The sequence below is a fragment of the Acipenser ruthenus genome, chromosome 11, assembly GCF_902713425.1.
Source record: "Acipenser ruthenus chromosome 11, fAciRut3.2 maternal haplotype, whole genome shotgun sequence".
Taxonomy (NCBI): Eukaryota; Metazoa; Chordata; class Actinopteri; order Acipenseriformes; family Acipenseridae; genus Acipenser; species Acipenser ruthenus.
Genome location: NC_081199.1, coordinates 33,466,069 through 33,487,780, shown reverse-complemented (window position 1 = coordinate 33,487,780; position 21,712 = coordinate 33,466,069). Strand labels below are relative to the sequence as shown.

Below are 21,712 nucleotides of genomic sequence, written 5' to 3'. Positions count from 1 at the left end.
CATACATGATGGCTTGCAAACCAATAAATAGACTTCCTCAAAGTGATTGAACGATGGATATGTTGTGTACCCTTGCAGAAGTGCGTCATTGCACTGTTCAAATGCTGAGATTCTATTTACAAACCTCATCATCACGGAATTGAAACTGAAAATCGTTTTCAAGTTTAAGAGTAGGCCTACAAAAATATTCATAAAAGCATAAAACGAAAACACCTTATATGGACTACTTGCTTGATGATTAGTCAGTTGGTCACTTTTGGACATCTTCTTCCGTTTCATTTACGAGAAGGAGCTGTGACCACATCCGGTAGTGACGCAGAGCTAGTATAGGAAGTACAAGAAACATTTTTATCTGGCTTCATTTTGATTACTATAACGACGGAGCGTCACATTTTTACACAATACAGTATTAACTTTGTTTTTTTCCAGAAGTTTTAAATTGATAAAGATGTCTTACCCAGGATACGGAGGGGTAAGATGAATTGTTGTGCTTTTAGTTTTGTCTTTAGACTGCGCGCCTTCATTTTGTAAGTTAGGGGCGTAAGGGCTTAATTGCGGAATATGCTTATATACAGACGAATTCCAGCTTTGAAAATGATAGCTACTACATTTTAGATTGATGTTTTCAATATACCCACATTATTTAGGAATTCCCCACAGGTTGCAAAATCACAGCTTGGTATGCGTGATTTAAAAAAAATAAATTATGCGCTACATAAAAGTAACTATGTAACGGTAGTGATGATTCTTGATTTGTGTCGAAATATATTTGTTCCACGGTTAATGTTAATTATTTTACACCGGGGGCCACAGGCCTATAAAAACTGCTGTGTTTTACCGGGGCTGTTCTCTTCTCTTCTCCAGTGTTCAAATCACGACTGCGCGCTACTCAAAAAATGTTATCAGCAGTACAATTTACTTTTGACTGACAAAGCTTCTTTGCTGCCTAATAATACTAAAACTAACACTACTACGACTACGACTACTAATAATAAAACTGCATCTGATTAACGTGGCTAGTTATTAAGCCACAATTTGATAGCTTTATTGCCGTAGCTTTTCAACAAAGCTACAGTGTTTCAAAATCCTTGTGGCAGATCAAGCTGTATGTACTAGTCTTCCGCGTTTAGTTTTCAGACATTGCCCTAGTTACTTTTTATTCATTGTCTGCCTTGGGTGAGTGACATTTGTGTATAATTAGTAACTAATGCAACTGATTTTCTTGAAAAATATGTAGTTTGATTTGTATGATACATGTACTATTTTCTTACCTATTTACCAGATTTACGAAAAGTAGATTTAACAGAAACTTGGCTTTATTTTACAAGATCCTCATATATATATATATATATATATATATATATATATATATATATATATATATATATATATTCAACCAGCTTAAATCAGTTATCTGCAGGTGGGTTTATATCCTACTGTTGTGAGGTACAGTAATTGTACAGTGGAAGAACAGCACATTGTGTATTTTAAATTTGCCTGATTGTAAATACCAAACATCCAGTTTGGTTATTGCAGTGCAGGTATATATAACAAATAAGAAATCATATACTTGAACAGCTCATTTGCTGTGTGAATTGGTTATTGATATTTCCTAAAAGTAATTTAGTTTATTTATTTTTTTCCCCCCAGCATGGTGGTTATGGAGCACCTATGCCAGGAGCTCCAACACATGGGATGCAAATGGTAGCAGGACCAGGGGGATACCAAGCCTATGGGGCATATCCTGGAAGTTTTAGTGGTGCCCCAGTAAATGACCCAATGTGGAGTTATTTTACTGCAGTAGCAGGACAGGTCAGTGTGATTGCATTAAATAAATTACATTCTATAGAAATATCTAGTTACTGCATGTCTTCTGTCCATATGCAGTAGAGCAGAGGCCGGGCATGAACTGGTGATCCTGCACACCGCAAGCAAGCATCTTAACTACAGTGCAAAAGAGCCAGGCTTGTCGGCATTTGCGGTTTTAGAGCTTTTAACCTCATCTCATCTTACAGATGGAACAGAACAGATTCCGTAAGGGCAGTGAATCACACAACACTGCCCGTTACACATAACTTGTATGTTCGCTAATAACTGCTCTCAAATTTCTATTTTGGGTATTACACTTTCGATTTTGTTTGATAAGACTCTAAAGTGTGCCTTCACAGGATGGTGAAATTGATTCTGAGGAGCTTCAGAGATGCTTAACACAGACTGGCATCAGCGGTTCCTACAGTCGTAAGTTTGAAACCCCTTTTTTATATTAATTTATTTAGCACATTCTTCCACATTTTGTCAGTTAAAATAAAAGGGATGTCTGCTATGAAATGGTTGATAGAGGGCTATCATTATAGAAGTATTTAGCCACATGAATAATAATATAAGGTATCCATATTCACGTTTTTTGTAATTGCTCTTATTTGTCTTATCCATTAATTGTATTTACTATGCTCTTAATGGAATTTACTCCTTTTATAAGCAGATATGTTTACTTTAAGTTTAATTGCTGTTAGTCAAATTCACTTAAATGTAATTATTTACTGTATTCTTTTTTGCTTTTATTTGAATTTGATCTTATTTTCTACTGATTTTATTGTACTTTTAACTGCTCTTATCTGTAATGTGATACTTTGTATTGTGATATTTGATAACAACTGTAAGTCACCCTGGATAAGGGCATCTAATAATAATAATAATAATAATAATAATAATAATAATAATAATAATAATAATATAAATGCTTTAACCAAGAGTTTCTTCCCATTCATATTGTAGCTGATCCTATTTAGTGGTATCACTAGAAATAAGCCACTTCAGTGTTGACCTTTGCATTGCATTCCCCCGCAGCATTCAGTATCGAGACCTGCAGAATCATGATTGCCATGCTGGATGTATCCTTTGAATTCTGGAGTAAGAAGCATCAAAAATCCCAAATGCTGAGGTATTTTATTGAAAAAGCAAAGTGTAAACCATTAGTGCACAACTGTACTGCTTAAATGAAACTCATGCTTGTGATCAGAAAAATTATACAGTGATATATCAGGTGGGCCGCACAATTGGCTCTGGGCAACTTTGCACGCAGTCTTTTAAAAAAAAAAAAAAATGTATGGCCAAAGATACTAAACATCTCCCTCAGTGTACATTGAATAAATGAATATAACAAAAATATATTACACAGTTATCCACCTTAGAACATGTGCTATTTGTTAAAGTAAAATAAAGATAGCTACAAGAAAATAATGTAGATGTTAATTTTACATAGCTAACTCCATATCTTGGAATTTATTATTGAGACCTATATTTAAAATGATTTTATCAGAATTATCTTTTGTACCATATCTGCACTTAACATAATTCCTTCAGAGAGATATGACCTCGAAGATGGGATTTAATGAGTTTAAAGAGCTTTTTGGGGTTTTGAATGTCTGGAAGCAGAACTTCATGATGTTTGACCAGGACAGAAGTGGGACTGTGGAACCACATGAAATGAGTCAGGCTGTTTTATCAATGGGTAAGTGAAATTTTACATTTAATACATTTTAATTGTTCCCGAAAAAACTGTATAAAGTGTAGGAAGAAAGAACTTTAGATCTGTTCAGAAATTGGATTAATGATTAATTTAAATAATAATATTTTTTAGATGAACTATTTCCACACCAAAACGGCTGCTTTGCGCAACCAAGCTGCTATTGTCAACACAGATACTCCGTGCAACTAGTTGTGTAATTGCTTAAAAAGTGACACCAGAATGTCCTACCATACATAAGTCGGTTGCCCTTCCTCATCTTGATTGATGAATTCAGTGATGAGTTGCCTACTGAATGATGCAGCATATATACACAATTTTTCATTTTCTATAAAACTTGCTATAGTTTATCCCAATTTTCTGACAGGTTTATGTTACATATTAGACTGTTTCTGTTGATCTAGCTGCCACTCCTCCCTTGCAGCACAAACATACCTTCATCAAGCAAATAAACATAGTTGCATTGGTCATACATTACTTTGGGTCTATAGGTACTTGCCCTTTCAATCTCTGAACTGTTTATATTGCTAATGTGTTAAACGCACATATTGATAATTTATAGATACATATGAAACTACTATTTCAATAGAAAATCAAATCCAGTACAAATTATTTTTGTAGCTTATTTTAGTGTGGGGTTTCTTAAATTTGAGGTTTTATACTGTATACACACATTTCACATAGTGTGATGCATGCATTTATAATGATACATTACCATATGTAAGATTTGTATGATAAAAAAATAAGTCATGGTCACAGAGCAAAATCTATATTGTACCACAGAAGCAAAACATAAAGGAAGTGCAGTTGCAAACCATTAACATACAGTAAATTACATTTTGGAAAAAAGAAAAAAGAAAAAAACACCTTTTAGTATTTTACCAGGCTTGCTTTAGATTTGTGTATATTGCTTTTTCTAAAAATAAATAAATAACAATAATTAAATTGCAATCCCAACGGTGTAGCGATACAAACGTATTTTTATTTCACATTCTGAGAATTGGTAATTTAGTACCTTTTGTGAGACAACACATGTATTTTTAGGATCCTTCACTACTGTAAGAATTCCATTTTTTCTTGGTTTCCTAGGATACCGAATTAGTGCTCAGACACTGAATGGCATTCTAAAGCGCTACAGTAAGAATGGCAGGATTTTTTTTGATGATTATGTAGCCTGCTGTGTAAAGCTACGAGCTCTTACAGGTATGGTTGATCTATTCCAGAAGATAATTTGTATAATAACTTATTTTAATGAAATGAAGATGCATGCAATAAAACTACCAAAAATGCAAAAAAAAAGATGACAAATCTAATTTTCAAAAGGAATTTTTTACTAATTGCTGTTATTCGTTCCATGAAAGATTGGCATTTGGTTTGAGGCAGATTTGAAATACATATATGTTCTTTTAAGTAAATGACTTTTGAAGACACCCTTGCTATTAAGTCAAAGGTAAAACCTCAACTGCCATACATTTCTGTCTGATTAAACTTTGAATTTGAAAGGTGGCCATATTTTGACAACCATATTTTGAGAAATGAATTGTCCCACTTTTATACCAAACACAACCAGTGCATTTGGTACTTCATCTGTTCTGAAATATTATAATTCCTAAGTGGTTTTGACAATATACAGTATTTCAACATCAGTTACATTTTGGCAGTGCAGTGGGCTATTGGATCCATATCTAAGTAGTACTAACCTTATTGTACCTGTTAAATCCATTTTGCATTTAAAAAAAAAAAAAATGTGTGTTGGTTTTCTTCAGAAACTTTTAAGAGGAGAGATAATATGCAACAAGGAGTTGTAAACTTTCCCTACGATGATGTAAGTAATGTGTTTTAATTTACATTTGGAAGAAATGTAATCCAGTTAGTTAGGACATGTTTAGCACATCACTGAGATAATCTGTAGCTATAGAGATGCTTGTATTCAAGTACAGTGAGTCCATAAATGTAGACATTCTGTTATTTCCAGTACTCCATAGATCATTTACTAATTGAATGAACTTTACAAGGTAATTAAAAGGCTCTATTTCATAAACAGTTAATATTTTACTTGTTGAAGAATCTCATCAATCATTTGAAAAAGTTGCTTGATATTTGCATTTAAGAAAGACAGAATGTCTACAAAGTCAATGAACTTGACAGCTGACCCATTATGTATGCCGTCATGTGACTTAAGATTTTTCTAGTAAAAATTAACTGTTCTACTGCACTACGATTTCAAACTCTGGTATCAGTGATACAGACCATACACTCTGGGATACTGGGCTTTATTTACAAAGCTTTAACTCATAAGTTGTTAATGTTTTTTCAAAGTTTGTTTTTTTAATAAATTAAGAGCTATGGTTCCTTACTGTTAATGAAACCATCCAGAATAGTCCAGAACAGTTTCAGAGATGTCACACTTTTTTTTCATAAAAACTGACTTTGAAAAACCATTAAATAACTTGGTTTATTTAATGGTTTTATACATAGCCAATTGTAATTAAACTTGGTTAGAACATTCTTTAGCTCTAGTTATTTAGACTGTTATAATCCAGAGGAACCTGGCCATCTGTCCATCCACCTAAATGTCAAACTCACATTGTAAGGCTGTTAGTTAAGCCTCCAAATAGCAGTCAATTTATTTAACTAAATTGTTCGAATCAATGTTGATGATTGTACCTCCCACATACATTGTTACTGTATAGTGAGTACTATTATGTTTTTAATAAAACTGATTATTAAAAAACATACATTTAATTATCAAAGACTTTTAATATTTCTGTCAAATACATTTGATAACTATAATGGACACGCTCTTACTCATAAATAAAAAAAACCCTGAAAAAACATGCACTTAGCTAGACTATATATTTGCGTTTTGTTGTCCTTTTTTTTGGACTACTGTCTGATCGCAGCTGCGATGAGTTTAGTTTTACTTATTTTTTGCTGTATGATTGTTGTGGCCTTTCTAATGTTTTTTATGCTGATGTAGAACTGTAGCACTAGTGCCAACCCCCCTCCCCTCCTCCCTCCTGCTCACACATTGACACACACACACACGTTTTTCTAAATAGTTTGAGAACAGGAATCAGACTCCAAATACCCGGTTCGGACCCGATTCCAAAAATCTCCTCAAATACACATTAGTTTTATCAGCTTTGGGCGGCACTGATTTGTACTTAAGACCAGATGTGGTCATCAATCAGGAAACACAGACGGAGCATGCATCCCAGTTTGAAAAATACATCGTAAAAAACGCATCAAAAACAATATTATTCTTAGGTTTAACAGTTCATTTTGAAACTCCAAAGAAGTGCAAACAGTCAATTTTCTTCAATGTGCACAATTTATTTACAAGCTGTTTGCCCTCTGGATCCATGGCGGCTCGCTTTTTGTTTACATCGAATACACAGAGGGCGCACGCTTACTTACAATGCATTTTTAAAAGTGATTCACTGGTAGAATGGGGACCAGCAAATCAGATGCTAGTTAACACGAGCAGGAAAAGAAGAGCACGCCCACTGCTTGTCTGTCAGAAATACTGTAAATAGCAAGGGAAGGGCGTTCGGTGTAGTTTCGTTGATAAACTTAAATAATGCAATTAACTATGCTGGTTACAAAAATGTAATTATTTAATCGTTATTTATGTATATAATGAGAAATGGAATCAATAAAAAAAAAAAAAAAAGATTTTCGATTTAATCGTAGCAGCCCTATCGCATTTTATGAACCTCTGTCAATATCCATGAAGGAGACCAAATGCTTGACTTCACATATGGTACACAGCTGTATTCTATGATTTGTATCTTGATGAAGTTTAATAATGTTGCTAACATATTTGTTTTTCTATGCAGTTTATAATGTGTACAATGGCAATCTGAATGCCAGTTAAAGCAGATCATTGATGACCATGCCGTTGAAGCAGGATTTTTAAATCTCAGTGTACCAGCTACCCCAGGGCATTGGACTACCTGAACATGGTGCAGTTTGAACACTGTGTTTGTGTTTTAAAATATCAGCAAGGGAAAATTATACTTTTTTTCTTTAAAATCTAAAAACTGTAAAGGGCATTTGTACCATTTTCTTGTTTTGTATTTTATACATAACCCACAATTCAGAATGTATCAGGCATGTTTTATTGAGATTCGTGTAAGAGGCTGGCTAATTTGTAATGTGACACCTGTTTAAACAGAGTATGAAAAAAAAACTGTTTTGTGTTAAGATTCCTTTGTGATTACAGATATAATAATCATGTGTAATTCATCCTTTTGGGATAGTTAGAGGAAGATGCCATACCACTAGTGTTAAAAAGCAAACTTCTTATGTGGCAAACAGTTAATTTATATATATATATATATATATATATATATATATATATATATATATATATATATATATATATATATATATATATATATAATGTATGTATGTGAACCATCTACAAATGTAATAAAATAGCTACACTGTTAATGTTGCTTATTTTGGCTGTATTTCTAGCTAATACGTATGTGCAACAGTGACAAATGTTTAATAAAATGCTAATTACACTGTTTACTGAGTGTATTGACTTGTCTGTGTTAGAGTATTTTTTTTGGTGTTAGACAAAAAAAAAACCTTGATTTTTATATACAGTATTTTTTTATTTCTACAACTGATCAAAAATGTTCATATACACATGTTTTTAGGAACATAAACATTAAAATAATCGACTGCAAAGTGTTGTATTGTATAAAATGTATTATATAGTGGTAGACTTTATAAATGCTTAGAAACAACTGTCTAATGCACTAGGAGATTAAAAAGTGAAATTTTCCCAATACTATTTGTGCAAAAACAGGCAAATCTAAATGATTACTGCTCTCTTGATCGTGATGAATTTGTAATGTGTTCTATTTTTATTTAACTTTTTTAGAGCATGGTATGTATTTTTTATGGAATTAAGACTAACTTATTAAAGTGGTGGTACTGGTACCAGACCTGTACCATTTTATTTTATTTATTTTTTCTTTTTTTGTAATCTTTGTATTGTTTTTATATAATAAGCCAGGGCTTAAAAACGGTACATATGTTTTGAAATAAATAATTCAGCATGTTACATGTACAGCTTCAAAGACAGCCATACATTTTGTTATATGACAATTGTTTAATGTCTCAAATATAACATTAGAAAAATCACATCTATTAAAATCAACAACCCAATACTTTGCTTTTTTTTAAATCAAATCTGTTAACCATTTTCTTTTCCAAAAGGTATTTTATCACATTATATTTACACAATATTTGCAGTTTGTGAAAAATATGCAAGCTGAAATGTTGAATTGTTACACAGAAACAATGCTATGAATAAATAGAGCATATTCTTTCACACAGGAAGCCCTAAAACAAGTGCATGCAAAGTGAAATATACTGTAAAAGGGATTACTAGATGTACAGAAGTTGTTTGATATTACAATACCCTATGCAACTTCATGAAAACAAACTTACCAGTTCTACTATACACTTCAAGTTGTGTTCCAAAGGGAAAGCTAAGGAACGAAACAATCTGAATTTCTTTGGAAATTGAAGTAAGATTATTTATTTTTATTATTATTATTATTATTATTTGTCTAGATTTCTTAAACATACACATTTTTTTTTTTTTACTGGTACAAATCACACCAATCTAAACTTTTAACATGCTACTTCTGTTATAATGTTTTCTTTTGTTGTTTAGTTTCTTTAGTTCATAATCCCCATTTTAGTTATACATTTTGCCTGCTGGATAATACTGCACAAACATGCATTAACTGAGATTGATGGGTTTAAGTTAGAGTGATGTGAATTTTTTTGTTTGTTTTTATAAGCACTTGTTATGAAGAGCAGTTGATTGTTTTAAAAATGTGAACTGGAACAATCGGTCCTTATAATAATGTTGAAATATGGAGATACTGAACACACTCCTATCAAACTGCCACCTCTTAATGTAACCCCCCCCCCAAAACACACATTTTTACTCAACGTTATTTCAGAAATATTTATTGCAAGGATATTAAAAAAAAAGATACATATATACAGTACTGTGCAAATGTTTTAGGCAGGTGTGAAAAAATGCTGTAAAGTAAGAATGCTTTCAAAAATAGACATGTTAATAGATTATATTTATCAATTAACTAAATGCAAAGTGAGTGAACAGAAGAAAAATCTAAATCAAATCCATATTTGGTGTGACCACCCTTTGCCTTCAAAACAGCATCAATTCTTCTAGGTACACTTGCACAAAGTCAGAGATTTTGTAGGCATATAGTCAGGTGTATGATTAAACAATTATACCAAACAGGTGCTAATGATCATCAATTCAATATGTAGGTTGAAACACATTCATTAACTGAAACAGAAACAGCTGTGTAGGAGGAATAAAACTGGGTGAGGAACAGCCAAACTCAGCTAACAAGGTGAGGTTGCTGAAGACAGTTTACTGTCAAAAGTCATACACCATGGCAAGACTGAGCACAGCAACAAGACACAAGGTAGTTATACTGCATCAGCAAGGTCTCTCCCAGGCAGAAATTTCAAGGCAGACAGGGGTTTCCAGATGTGCTATCCAAGCTCTTTTGAAGAAGCACAAAGAAACGGGCAACGTTGAGGACCGTAGACGCAGTGGTCGGCCAAAGAAACTTACTGCAGCAGATGAAAGACACATCATGCTTAGTTCCCTTCGCAATCGGAAGATGTCCAGCAGTGCCATCAGCTCAGAATTGGCAGAAAACAGTGGGACCCTGGTACACCCATCTACTGTCCGGAGAAGTCTGGTCAGAAGTGGCCTTCATGGAAGACTTGCGGCCAAAAAGCCATACCTCCGACGTGGAAACAAGGCCAAGCGACTCAACTATGCACGAAAACACAGGAACTAGGGTGCAGAAAAATGGCAGCAGGTGCTCTGGACTGATGAGTCAAAATTTGAAATATTTGGCTGTAGCAGAAGGCAGTTTGTTCGCCGAAGGGCTGCAGACACGAATGAGTGTCTGCAGGCAACAGTGAAGCATGGTGGAGGTTCCTTGCAAGTTCGGGGCTGCATTTCTGCAAATGGAGTTGGGGATTTGGTCAGAATTAATGGTCTCCTCAATGCTGAGAAGTACAGGCAGATACTTATCCATCATGCAATACCATCAGGGAGGCATCTGATTGGCCCCAAATTTATTCTGCAGCATGACAACGACCCCAAACATACAGCGAAAGTCATTAAGAACTATCTTCAGCGTAAAGAAGAACAAGGAGTCCTGGAAGTGATGGTATGGCCCCCACAGAGCCCTGATCTCAACATCATCGAGTCTGTCTGGGATTACATGAAGAGAGAGAAGCAACTGAGGCTGCCTAAATCCACAGAAGAACTGTGGTTAGTTCTCCAAAATGTTTGGGCCAACCTACCTGCCGAGTTCCTTCAAAAATTGTGTGCAAGTGTACCTAGAAGAATTGATGCTGTTTTGAAGGCAAAGGGTGGTCACACCAAATATTGATTTGATGTAGATTTTTCTTCTGTTCACTCACTTTGCATTTTGTTAATTGATAAATATAAACTAATAACATGTCTATTTTTGAAAGCATTCTTACTTTACAGTATTTTTTCACACCTGCCTAAAACTTTTGCACAGTACTGTATATATATATATATATATATATATATATATATATATATATATATATATATATATATATTTTTATATATATATATATATATGATTGACCCCAGTGGCACATCTGGCTTAGCAATACAGAAGTCATAAGACCACTACGTGATGTGCATTTATCACTATCAATCGCTGAAAAAATGGAGACAAAAATTGTATATAACCATGGGTCAAAATTAATACCATAAAAAAAAAAAAAATGTTCTTCCTTCCCTGTTAACAGACCCAGGTTACTAATTTCAGAACTAAATACTATATAATATATATTATTGACCTTCAATGGTCATGGAATCAATTGTGCGGTATACTGGTCGTCATTAGTGCAATGTCATTCTAAGTAAAATTATTTTCACTTTAGTGGTTTCAGATAAAATGTAACTTCATGGGAATGATGCCTTTGAATCGAGTTTTAGGAACGTTATTGCATCAGTGACTTGCGAACCTTATCAGTGGCTGTATATTTAAAATATTTATGATACGAAATTGTAAGTTTTTTTCTTATTCAGCCATGTTAAAAACATGAACTGGATTAAAAAAAAGCACACTGCAAAATACTTGGAGTATCTCTGATTTCGACGTGTGCTTTTATCAAAGTTTGGTTCAAGTAATTTATATTCTGTACAACTTTAAAAAAAAAGCAGTGCACTTTGCCTAGAAAACATGCAACATCAAAACAGATTCTCCTTTAAACAAGTAATTGGATTCAAATCATCATGCAACATAAAACAGTTCCCTGCATGCATTTCTGTTTTGAAACAAGCATGTAAGGTGCCTTGTTTAGCTGGCAGTGTTCCATAAAAAATATAAAATGAACAACAACTTTATAGGTTATGGTTAGGAATCTCTACAGCATTCTTGCATATGACAGTATCCTTGTAGACCCCTGAGTCAAACATAAGAGGATTTTGATTTGTAAAGAATACGAACAGCCACAATAATGGCAGAACAGGTCATTTGGGTTGAGACTATTTCCCAGGAAGACCAGGATCTGAAACCTGCCTATGCAGGCCCAACATTCCTATGGTACTTGGAGAAGAATCTGGCAGGGAAGGATGTCTACTTGGAAGAAGAAAAGATTTGGACTGCTGTTGATGAAATGGACTTGTTCGGTCACGTTCCTGTTCCAAAAAGGAAGCTAAATTATCTTCTGATGCTGTGTTCAGGTGCACCCCGCTGGATAGGGATTCTTTGGATTTTAGAGCGGGCTTTTCCAAGTCTAAAAATTCGGGACTCTGAAAAAACAAACAAAGGAAACTAGGGAATCAAAATATGTTTTTTGTTGTTTGATTAATTTGTTATTTTTTGGCTTAAATAATTGAAGTGATAATATATTCAGGCATGGCAACAGGGGACCCAGTGTGCTAATTAACAGATAACTACCGGGTGCATTGAATGTACAAGGTTATAACAATCTTCCTAGTGGATACAAGTCAAATTGAAGTTGAGGATGTAATACTAGCAAGGGATACTGTTCTATCCAAGTGCACATCTGTCCTCTAGTTGATGATATTGAGTTGTTTGGTCATGTTCCTGTTGCACTAAGGAAGCTAAATTATCTTCTGAGAATATGACATCTGCTTTAGAGTTTTAAGTTCCTAAACTAAATCAGTCATTGCCAGTGTCTGCACCATATTGCTTTATCGCTGGATGACAGTATTTTGAATCCCTGTGAAAGTTTCCACTTGTCATATAATACAGGTTATACTGGCAAACATCTAAGCGTTGACTTTCACAGCTTCATAAAACCATTGGAATCTTGAGTCAAAATCAAAACAAGCTGAGCATGCTACAGAGATACACATTCATAGTTAAATTCTGCTTGGCATGTGAAGGTTTAGGCTTGGTAAATAAATGTCTACTTGTATGATTTTAGTGGGCTATGTTGAATATTTTTTCAGGGTTTATTATATTACATTATGTTACCTGTGATGAAGTGCTGAAGCTCCTGTCTGTTTTTATTGCTGCAATAGGCTGAACTCGAATGGCTGGTCTCTGATACTCTGAACTGGCAGTGACTGTGCTGTAAGCAGGGGGCCCTAATGTGGATTGCCGCTGCAGTATCTGAAGAATTGTTTGCATGTCAGTCGTCATCTGTGATTCCAGCCTGGTAAAGTAAAAAAATAAATTTAAAAAAGTTATGATCGATTCACAAATTCATCAGCAAATTGGTTGTACTGTAGCTAACAAAATGATACCTGCAACTAGGTAGAAGAAAAAGTAAATACTTTAAAAAAAGCAGCAGGGGTTATGTGCTTTTACTAAATGCATTGGCAGGATAAAGCCTTCCTTGGGGAATTGCATCAAGTGCTACAATGCCGTAAAGATCCCAAACTAGCCGACTTCTACAGAAATACAGGGAGCTGGAGAAAAATTCCATACATTTTCCCAGCAAAGGTACATTAGTTTATGTTGATTTTTTTTATGTTGCTCAAAGTATGCATTATATTAAGTTAGATATGTCTCGGTTTGCAAACCATACTTTCAGGTAGTCTTGCACTTTCCTGGTGATTTCACCTGGAGAGTGAATATGTGCCCACCAGTGGAGGCTCCTCAGTGCCTCCTCAAAATTTCAAAGTAAAAAAATGAAATAAAATAAAAATAGAGCTTTTAACATCCTCCTCATCTCACCGACAGGGGACAGGACAGAACCCATAATGGCAGTGACACACAACACTGCCTGTGTTACACAAGCAAATGGAGACATTTCTTTAACATATAGTATAGTACCAGACTCAAATTCCACATGCTTTTTTTAAATGTCTGTGATTTAGTAAAAAAAAAAAAAACAGCAGGTGGCGCTGTTGCTCTCATTATTTAACAGATTGTGCGGTCTGCTCACAAAGAACAGAACAGATGGCCTGTGTGTCCCTCACTGCTGGGACTGTTTCTAAATCCCTAAATAACAAACGTGTGTTCTTAAAATCTAATTATTCCAGTATGTAAACATGGCTGAAACTGGATTATTAAACTGCACATTATCCAGATATTCTTAACTGTTACTGCAGCCTCAAGACTAGTTCACATTTTCTTTTAAATAAAATAAACCTAGATTAAAGAGCTAAAATAAATGTAGGACTAAAATAATGGCAATGGTTTTAGAACAACAATTGAACTGCATTTGCAATAACGAAACCCTACCGTTAAATGTATCATATTGAAAAGCTTTAAAATGTGTATTTTATTTTTTGTTAGAAGACATTCAAGCAGGCTAGGGAACACTTTCTTTAATTTGTGTAGGTGTGGGTATTGTTTTTGGAAATTATCCTTGACCTGAGAAACAGTTATTCATAGGCATTTCTTGTATAGTACCAGACATACTGTAAACACCTTTTTGAATACCATAATATTTTACCAATCTACCGTGAACCAAATAAAACAGTGTTTATTTTTTTTTGTTTCTTGCATATTTAGTATTATTGCATTTTTTTGTTGTTTAAAATCTGCTTTTCCACATTCCACATTCGGCCATTGGCTTTGTTCTCTTATGACTGATTTCATTTACTGTAACTTGTAAATGGTGGTTGACAGTTAGCCCAATATCCAAACTACAAAAGTATGATCAGAGAATCCAGACAAGCAAAAATAAGATACAGTCAAATCAGTATGACCCCTTAATCTAACAGGAAGCTTGTATTATTACTGAGTTTTCCATTACCTATGTAGCTGTTCCTGAAGCAAGTCTAATCTGTGCTCCACTTCCCCATACATAATATCACTTTCAGTTTCTGAGAGACCTCTTGCAGCTTGAGATAATGCAGATTGTGCTGACTCATCGGGATATTCCTTTGGTTTTTTTCTCTCCCATTCTCCAGCTGTGGGATCTGTAACAAAGGAGATTACACCAAATGGAACATGTAACCCGAGACTTTTCTTTTTGTACACCCAGAACCATTTGTATAGAGGGCATTGTTATTAATCAACACAGTTACAAAAGACAAGATCGGAGCAAGATAAATCATTCACTGGTATGCTGGTATAACACAGTATATTGCTATTTTTTCAATTTCAGCCTCCAACAATAAGGGTCACAATCTCAGCACTTATATAAAAGGTCAAATGACCAAAACGAGCAAGCCCAGTCTGTTACAGGACAGGTTAAATATCAACTGATTGATTTTAAGGTTACTGTGCAATTTAAATCAATTGCCAGGGCATTCCTGGAAAATGTCATCAGATAAAAACACTTGGTTACAAGAATCATCCACGCATACATTGCATAGCCCACTAATAATGAGATGAAAGGGAGATACATACAGTTTATCACTCTCTACTCCGGTAGATACCTGCTTTGGAGGTTTATTTGGTACAATTAAATATAAGGGGTAAAATAAATCTAGAACGAATGCAGTATGTGCATCCAAAAAGCTATGAGACTCGTGCAGCTTTCCAGTTTGCAGTTTCTCTTACGTAGCATCAAACAATTCCTGAAAATTAAGTCGCTGCAATATGAGAGGGGAGATATAGTATAAAGCAGGATATTTTACTTTTAGGGAGGGAACTGGAGATGCAATTACCAGGAATCAGACCCACTTACAACAGTTTTTTACTCCAGTTTTTGGGAAAAAACTAAAATAAAAAACACACTAGTTAAGACTTCAACACTCTCCACAAACGCCCCTATGTGTTTATTAATTAAGGCATGCTTTTAAAAAGCATTCAACTGAATAATATATTCAAAGTGAGCAACATTTGGGTATCATTGTTATTTGCCTGGCTTCAAAACTACAAGCTACAGTTCTTCCACCAACTTTATAAATGTAGGTACAGGATGTTACCTTTGTAAGAATGACTCAGTTTTTCAAGTCTGCTTTTGGTCTGGATCTCAACTGGATGAACGAATGCAGGATAGCCAATGATACCAGAACATAATGGCTTTGTTTCTTCTTCCACAGTGGTTGAAAAAGATAATGAGCTGTCTTTCCTCTCTTCTGAATCTTTATTTGAACATTGGAAATATGTCAGGTTCTCTTTTGTTGTGTCACCATCCTTATCTTCACTGCTCACCACTGCAGAAAGGAAATAATCATCAGGGTGTAGGGAAACTTCAGATTGGATTTCAATCTCAGTACTTTATTTACTAATCAGTATGCATGCATTTTATTGTAAAATAAACAGGATGTGACTACCTACACAAAATTACACTGCAGTACATATTGTGCATGACTACTCAAGAATAATTTGTACATTTCAGTCAGAATGTAATATCTTTCAGCGCTTCAAGCAAAAAAGCTAAATAAATTAGGTTTCTGATTATGTTTGGAAAACAATTTCCATTTAAAGAATGCCATAAGCAAGATTTTGATAAAGCAGTGTCTCGTTAATATTACTAAAAGCTTTTGGTACAGTAATTAAAACACAAACTCTCCTTTACACGCATATCTGTTTAGCTTGTGTGTGTGTGTGTGTGTGTGTGTGTGTGCCAGACTGAATCATACATGAGTGAATGTTAATCTGGGTTGCATTTTGTTCTTTGTTTATGTCTGCTGTAGAGAGGGAATCTTATCTTGCTGCTTACATCATCTGAGCTTTTGTGATTTGGGAGTTTCAGTTTAATTCACCCCCAAAGGTAAACATTTTCCATCACTAAAATGCTGTTTCTTTAACAAAAGGTCTGTGCAAAAGACAGAAATGTCATACATGTGTAATAGGGCAGAGGCTGGGTCGAACCGGCAACCAAGCACACCACAAGTAGCGGCTTAACCTCAATGCAGGCTCATCTGCATTCATGGTTAGAGAGCTTTTCAAACTCATCTCTTCTCACAGAGTGGTTAGAATCCAGAACGTCAGAGCATTATACCTGCACACACATATGTGCTGACCAGTGTAATAATCTCAAGGTAAAACCATCATCTCCAAAAAGGGGGTGTCTCTAATGTAATTTTATTTGAGAGAGTTTACAACACAAAAGAAGGCCTTATTCTCCTGTTTTAAGCAGTGCCAGTATATCAATTATTCACATTTTTGTGTACCTACATTACCTTTTTAAAATGTTATATATATATATTGGTCGATTGGTCGGTGCTCTGCTTACTACTGTTACCAGAACAAAAGGCTTAAGCAATAATGAAAGTTGAGAAGGGCAAGGAATACCCTTAGTTTGAATGGCTTGTAATAAATCTGGTGTTAGGTAAGGCCACATGCTAAGCCAAATATAACCTCCCTGTAATGCTATACGACTACAGTCCTTTGTTCCTTTTATTTATTTTAATAAATTTAGTGAACAGAGTCTTCGTGCTGACAATTATCAGTAGCAGTCTATCAAATTACTGTCTTTCCTTCTGTAGTACATTAGCATATAGCTAGCTTTTAATCTCAGCTTCCTAACCAAGAGTTTGGTGGTTGGGGAATCCCCTACATGATCTGTCCAGGGTTCTGAATTGACTCAAGGGTAGCTACAATCTTTTGTTAACTAATGTTGTGCCATAGCAGAAATTCAAGTCTTTATCTAAATTCAGGGAATACATATGACTTCAATGCATTTATTTGTATGCTAATGCTTGATGAATGCGCTCCTAACTTTTTCTTATTGAGTGTAAAATACTGCATTTGAAAAAAATTACTCTGTATTACTCTTTAATAGTACTGCTTGTAGTATGACTGCCATGCACTCTATGTGTGCTTATTATATTCTTTGTCAGCATTGTATCAGAATAACCTGGCTTCTATCTTTCCCTTCACTATGCCTAAATGAGTCACCCCTTCCATTGAACAACAGCTGTTTACAGCTAGAAAAACAGCATGCAGCCTTCAGAAGTTGTCTTTGAAATACTGTCTAAGGGATTTCTCAGGCTGCCAAAAGGTGCTATTTCCATTGCTACTTATCATCAGCAAGCAGGTTTAATTAAGTAACAATATCTAATAATACAAACATAAATCAATAAAATAGCAAATGCAAAATAGACCCTTTTTATTAGCTATTCAGTGAAAAAAAAATACTTACCTCTCTCTGTTTTGCGTTTAAAGGAATTTTTTCTTTTACGAACTGTACCGTCATCCTCATCTGAATCATTACTTTGTGAATAGTCAGTCTGTATAAAATAAAAAGGAAAAAAATGCAAATGGGGGTCCCCAAATGGCTCCCCTTGTAAAAGCACTGCCACACGGCGTGCAGGGTGAGTCGTACAACCAGAGATCTCAAGTTCGAATCCTGGTTGTGCGAGGCAGCCAGTCCTCACTGGGGATTCCGTGGGGGCGCTGCATTGGCTTTGGCGCTCCCGGGTTTGGGGAAGTGGCATCTGGTTTAGACTGTTTCTCTTCACCGCTCTGCGGCGACCCCTACAGGCCAGTGGCGGACATTTGCTTTGCTGGTCTTTGTCCTCCAGAGGCCGGTAGCCTGCTGATATCCACTCTGGAGTTCCTGGTTGTAAAAAGAGGACGATTGGCCCGTGGGATCAGAGGACGCGCACTGAGCCTCGGGTCCCTGAGCTGTGTGGGGAATCGCCGTGGTGAGGGAGAAATAATAATAATAATTGGGGGTAAAATAATTGGAGATTCTAAATTTAAACAAAATGGCATTTACATGTTAATGTTCTGTGTAGATGTACACTTTTTGGGAAAATGGACACCATTATAACTGCCATGTATTATTTAGATCTAGCAAGCCTTTTTTGTGGCAACTCTGGAAATGTATTTTTACCACATAATCACAGTATACAAATATATATTTATATTGTAACAGTATAAGGTTCTGCAAAACCATCTGCACTAACTGATTCCCCTACCCGACATCACACAAGCCATATGCCGTAGTAATAAATGGGTTGAGACAGTTGTCCTTTTGTTTCCAGAAAGCTCATATGCCTGTTTTAACTGTGTTTTGTTCTTCGTTTTATAGTACATGAACATATACTTTATAGGGCATAACTTTATTCTTACCATTTCACACCAGTTTTATAATTTGCTCATGCTTTGTTTTATACTTAAAAGCACTTAGAAAATGCTGTATTTTAGAAATAGTTATGAAACCACACAACCATACATAGCATAGCTATACTTTTACAATTGAAAAATGTGACATTTCAAAATCTAACATGAAATACTGTCCTACTATTATGGCTTCCGGTAGACTTTTGCGATATCAATTTTGTAGTTTCTTTGATTATATGATGTCAAACAAAATATCTAAATTATGTTCATATCTTTTATTTTTATTACGTCTCAATCCTAAAATTCTAAGTGATGCAAAACTGTCAAGCATTAAGCATGTCAGCCCCTGCTAAGCTTTCAAGATCAGAATGGTTTCTTGGTAAAAATATAAAAACAGTATGTTATGATTACACTGCTGCAGTGTTACAGGTATCAGTGTTTTACCGTAGGCATTCAATAGCTTAAACAAATTCTGGAAGACATACCTTGGAATTATCATCTCTTAGGTTAAATGTTAGCTCCAAATTAGTCAAAAAGTAATCCGCAAACTCTGGATACATATCCAGGACCTCCAGGAGATCTTCTCTTTGAATTTTATGCAGATCACAATACGTTAAAGCTCTGACATCTGCATTGGACTTTCCAGGTTTTGCATACAGATGGATCATTTCTCCAAATATGTCATTCTTCCCTAAGGACAAACACATTCATGGTTAATTATTAATGCCACAAACACGTGGTGCATCCATCTTTATTTTGATTGATTTGATATATGCTCTGTTTATTGTAAGCAAAAAGTTAATTTTAAACTGATCAGGAAAAAGTTATTGGTCAAGCACAAAAGGAGCTGGTGTATTAGCTTTTGCTCTGTAACCATGACAATGGTTAACAATAATTCTGTAATTAAATATATATATATACGATTGTAAGTCGCCCTGGATAAGGGCGTCTGCTAAGAAATAAATAATAATAATAATAATATACCGTATTACTTCAATTTGCCGCCACAGCGTTTATTTTAAATTGATCAAAATGACTGCGGCCCTTAAACGAGGACAGCGATTATACGAGGGTGGCCTTTATTAATAATACTATGCTTTACAAATGCTGCAGTATTTTATTAAATGATTTAAGGCATTTTAGAAACAACGCCATGAGAGGCTCCGACCTGCAACACTATGCTGTTGTGTGTTTTTGGGGCTTGAATACAGTACATTTACTGACAGTTAACGAGAGCCTATTAGGTGAATATCGATTTGATTTCTGTTAAAACTAAAATATATCCTACTTGTTTATTTTTTTTTCTCACTGTAATTTAGCTGCTTGTTTGTAATTTCTCTGTAAGAGAAACCAAAACTAAATATTTTCATAGATAGTAAGCAAGTTTTTTTTTTATATAATTGTACAGGACTGAGTAAAATTCCAATTGAATAAAAAACTAAACAACCAAACCCCCTACAACAAGATATCTTCAGCCAGCTTTCGGACAGCGCTTGGAGTGACGGCAAAGCTTAAGTTCCTCTGAGTTTAAGTTTTCACCATCCAAGCTGATGACGAGGTAAACAGGCAGCCCTTGTTTTATCCCCTGCTGTGTTGGCACTGAACTCTGCTGGAAAAAAGGGACGTGAAGGACTGCTGTGCTGTAAGTAGTTCATCTTGGGTTGTCTGTCGGGACTGTACTATAAAATGACATTTGCTTACTAAGGTGGGTGTACATCAGTTTGTATTACATGCTGGATTGAGGTTGCAGTCTCTTCGGGGGTGTCATGTACATAGGCAGAGTTGCGCGTTTCTTTATTTTTTGAGCAGGGGTAGAAAAAAATACCTTTACGTTTCTTTACTGAGAGCTGCGTTTATTCGAGGGCGGTGTCTATTAAAAAGCTGATATCTGAGTGAGGCGTTAATTCGAGGGCAGCGTTAAAATCGAGGGTGGTGTTAATTCGAAGTAATATGGTATATATATATATTGGTAGGAGGTGTGCTACAACAGTGATACCTTCTTTTTTCTTTGAACTTTCTTTTGTACAAAATTCCTTTAGCTCATATGCAGTACTGTTGCTGACTCACAGTGACCTGGCTTCAATGACAATGTCATGGCTGTCATGTGTTAATTACCTTCTCTGAAAATTCTTGTTTGAATGTAACCAAGCCTGCCAATTTCAGCATGGGCTGTTCAAATAAACAGAGCCGTCACCCCCTGCAATAGTGCAACATTAGCAGTCCAAGAGAGCGAAACCCCCCAGGCTTCCTCCTGCCATACCTACTTCATATAAAGCAGTACGCAGGCACACAGGGTTGCTGGCCTATGCCAGCTAACATCATATAACCTATTTTATTTTTTACTTCCCTCATACTTAATAATAACAGCACAACGAAATAAAAAAATAAAGCATCACAAGCCTTATTTCACATACACAATTAACATGCTGGTTTCTTAATTAACTTTGGGCTTATTACTTTAGGTTTTAATTAACTCTGTGTGGTTTGTTTTAGGAATGAATACATAAGGTTGTGAAGATTTGCTGAAGAGTTGCTGCAGTGTGGCCTTATTATGTCAGGAGTTTCTCTGAAGACCGTTTACACTGTAAAAAATGAACAGTTTAAGTAAGGCTTAGCCTTGAACATCTGCTAGATGCTAGCAGCATTGAGAGACACCAGCACTGAAAAA

At 35.2% G+C, this 21,712-nt stretch overlaps 2 protein-coding genes across 6 annotated transcripts in view; one reads left to right on the top strand and one right to left on the bottom strand.

The window, feature by feature from the left end:
- Positions 1–272: 272 nt before the first annotated feature.
- On the top strand, positions 273–8,066 carry LOC117426968 (grancalcin-like). The gene is made up of 8 exons (XM_034045248.3): positions 273–472; positions 1,651–1,812; positions 2,169–2,238; positions 2,848–2,891; positions 3,364–3,511; positions 4,616–4,729; positions 5,293–5,351; positions 7,369–8,066. Exons 1-8 carry the CDS (start codon positions 449–451, stop codon positions 7,393–7,395), a joined length of 648 nt encoding a protein of 215 aa, XP_033901139.1. The 5' UTR covers positions 273–448; the 3' UTR covers positions 7,396–8,066.
- Positions 8,067–11,235: 3,169 nt separating this feature from the next.
- The window catches only part of LOC117427195 (potassium voltage-gated channel subfamily H member 7-like), a 55,068-nt gene continuing 44,591 nt past the window's right edge, over positions 11,236–21,712 (bottom strand). For all 5 annotated transcript variants that reach the window (XM_034045656.3, XM_034045657.3, XM_059033739.1 and 2 more), the window contains 6 exons: positions 19,530–19,735; positions 18,119–18,206; positions 15,954–16,184; positions 14,834–14,999; positions 13,102–13,282; positions 11,236–12,410 (listed from right to left, as the gene is read on the bottom strand). In XM_034045656.3, coding sequence (XP_033901547.1) covers positions 12,144–12,410; positions 13,102–13,282; positions 14,834–14,999; positions 15,954–16,184; positions 18,119–18,206; positions 19,530–19,735 — 1,139 coding nt within the window. In that variant the 3' untranslated portion in view covers positions 11,236–12,143. The remainder of the gene's footprint in view (positions 12,411–13,101; positions 13,283–14,833; positions 15,000–15,953; positions 16,185–18,118; positions 18,207–19,529; positions 19,736–21,712) is intronic.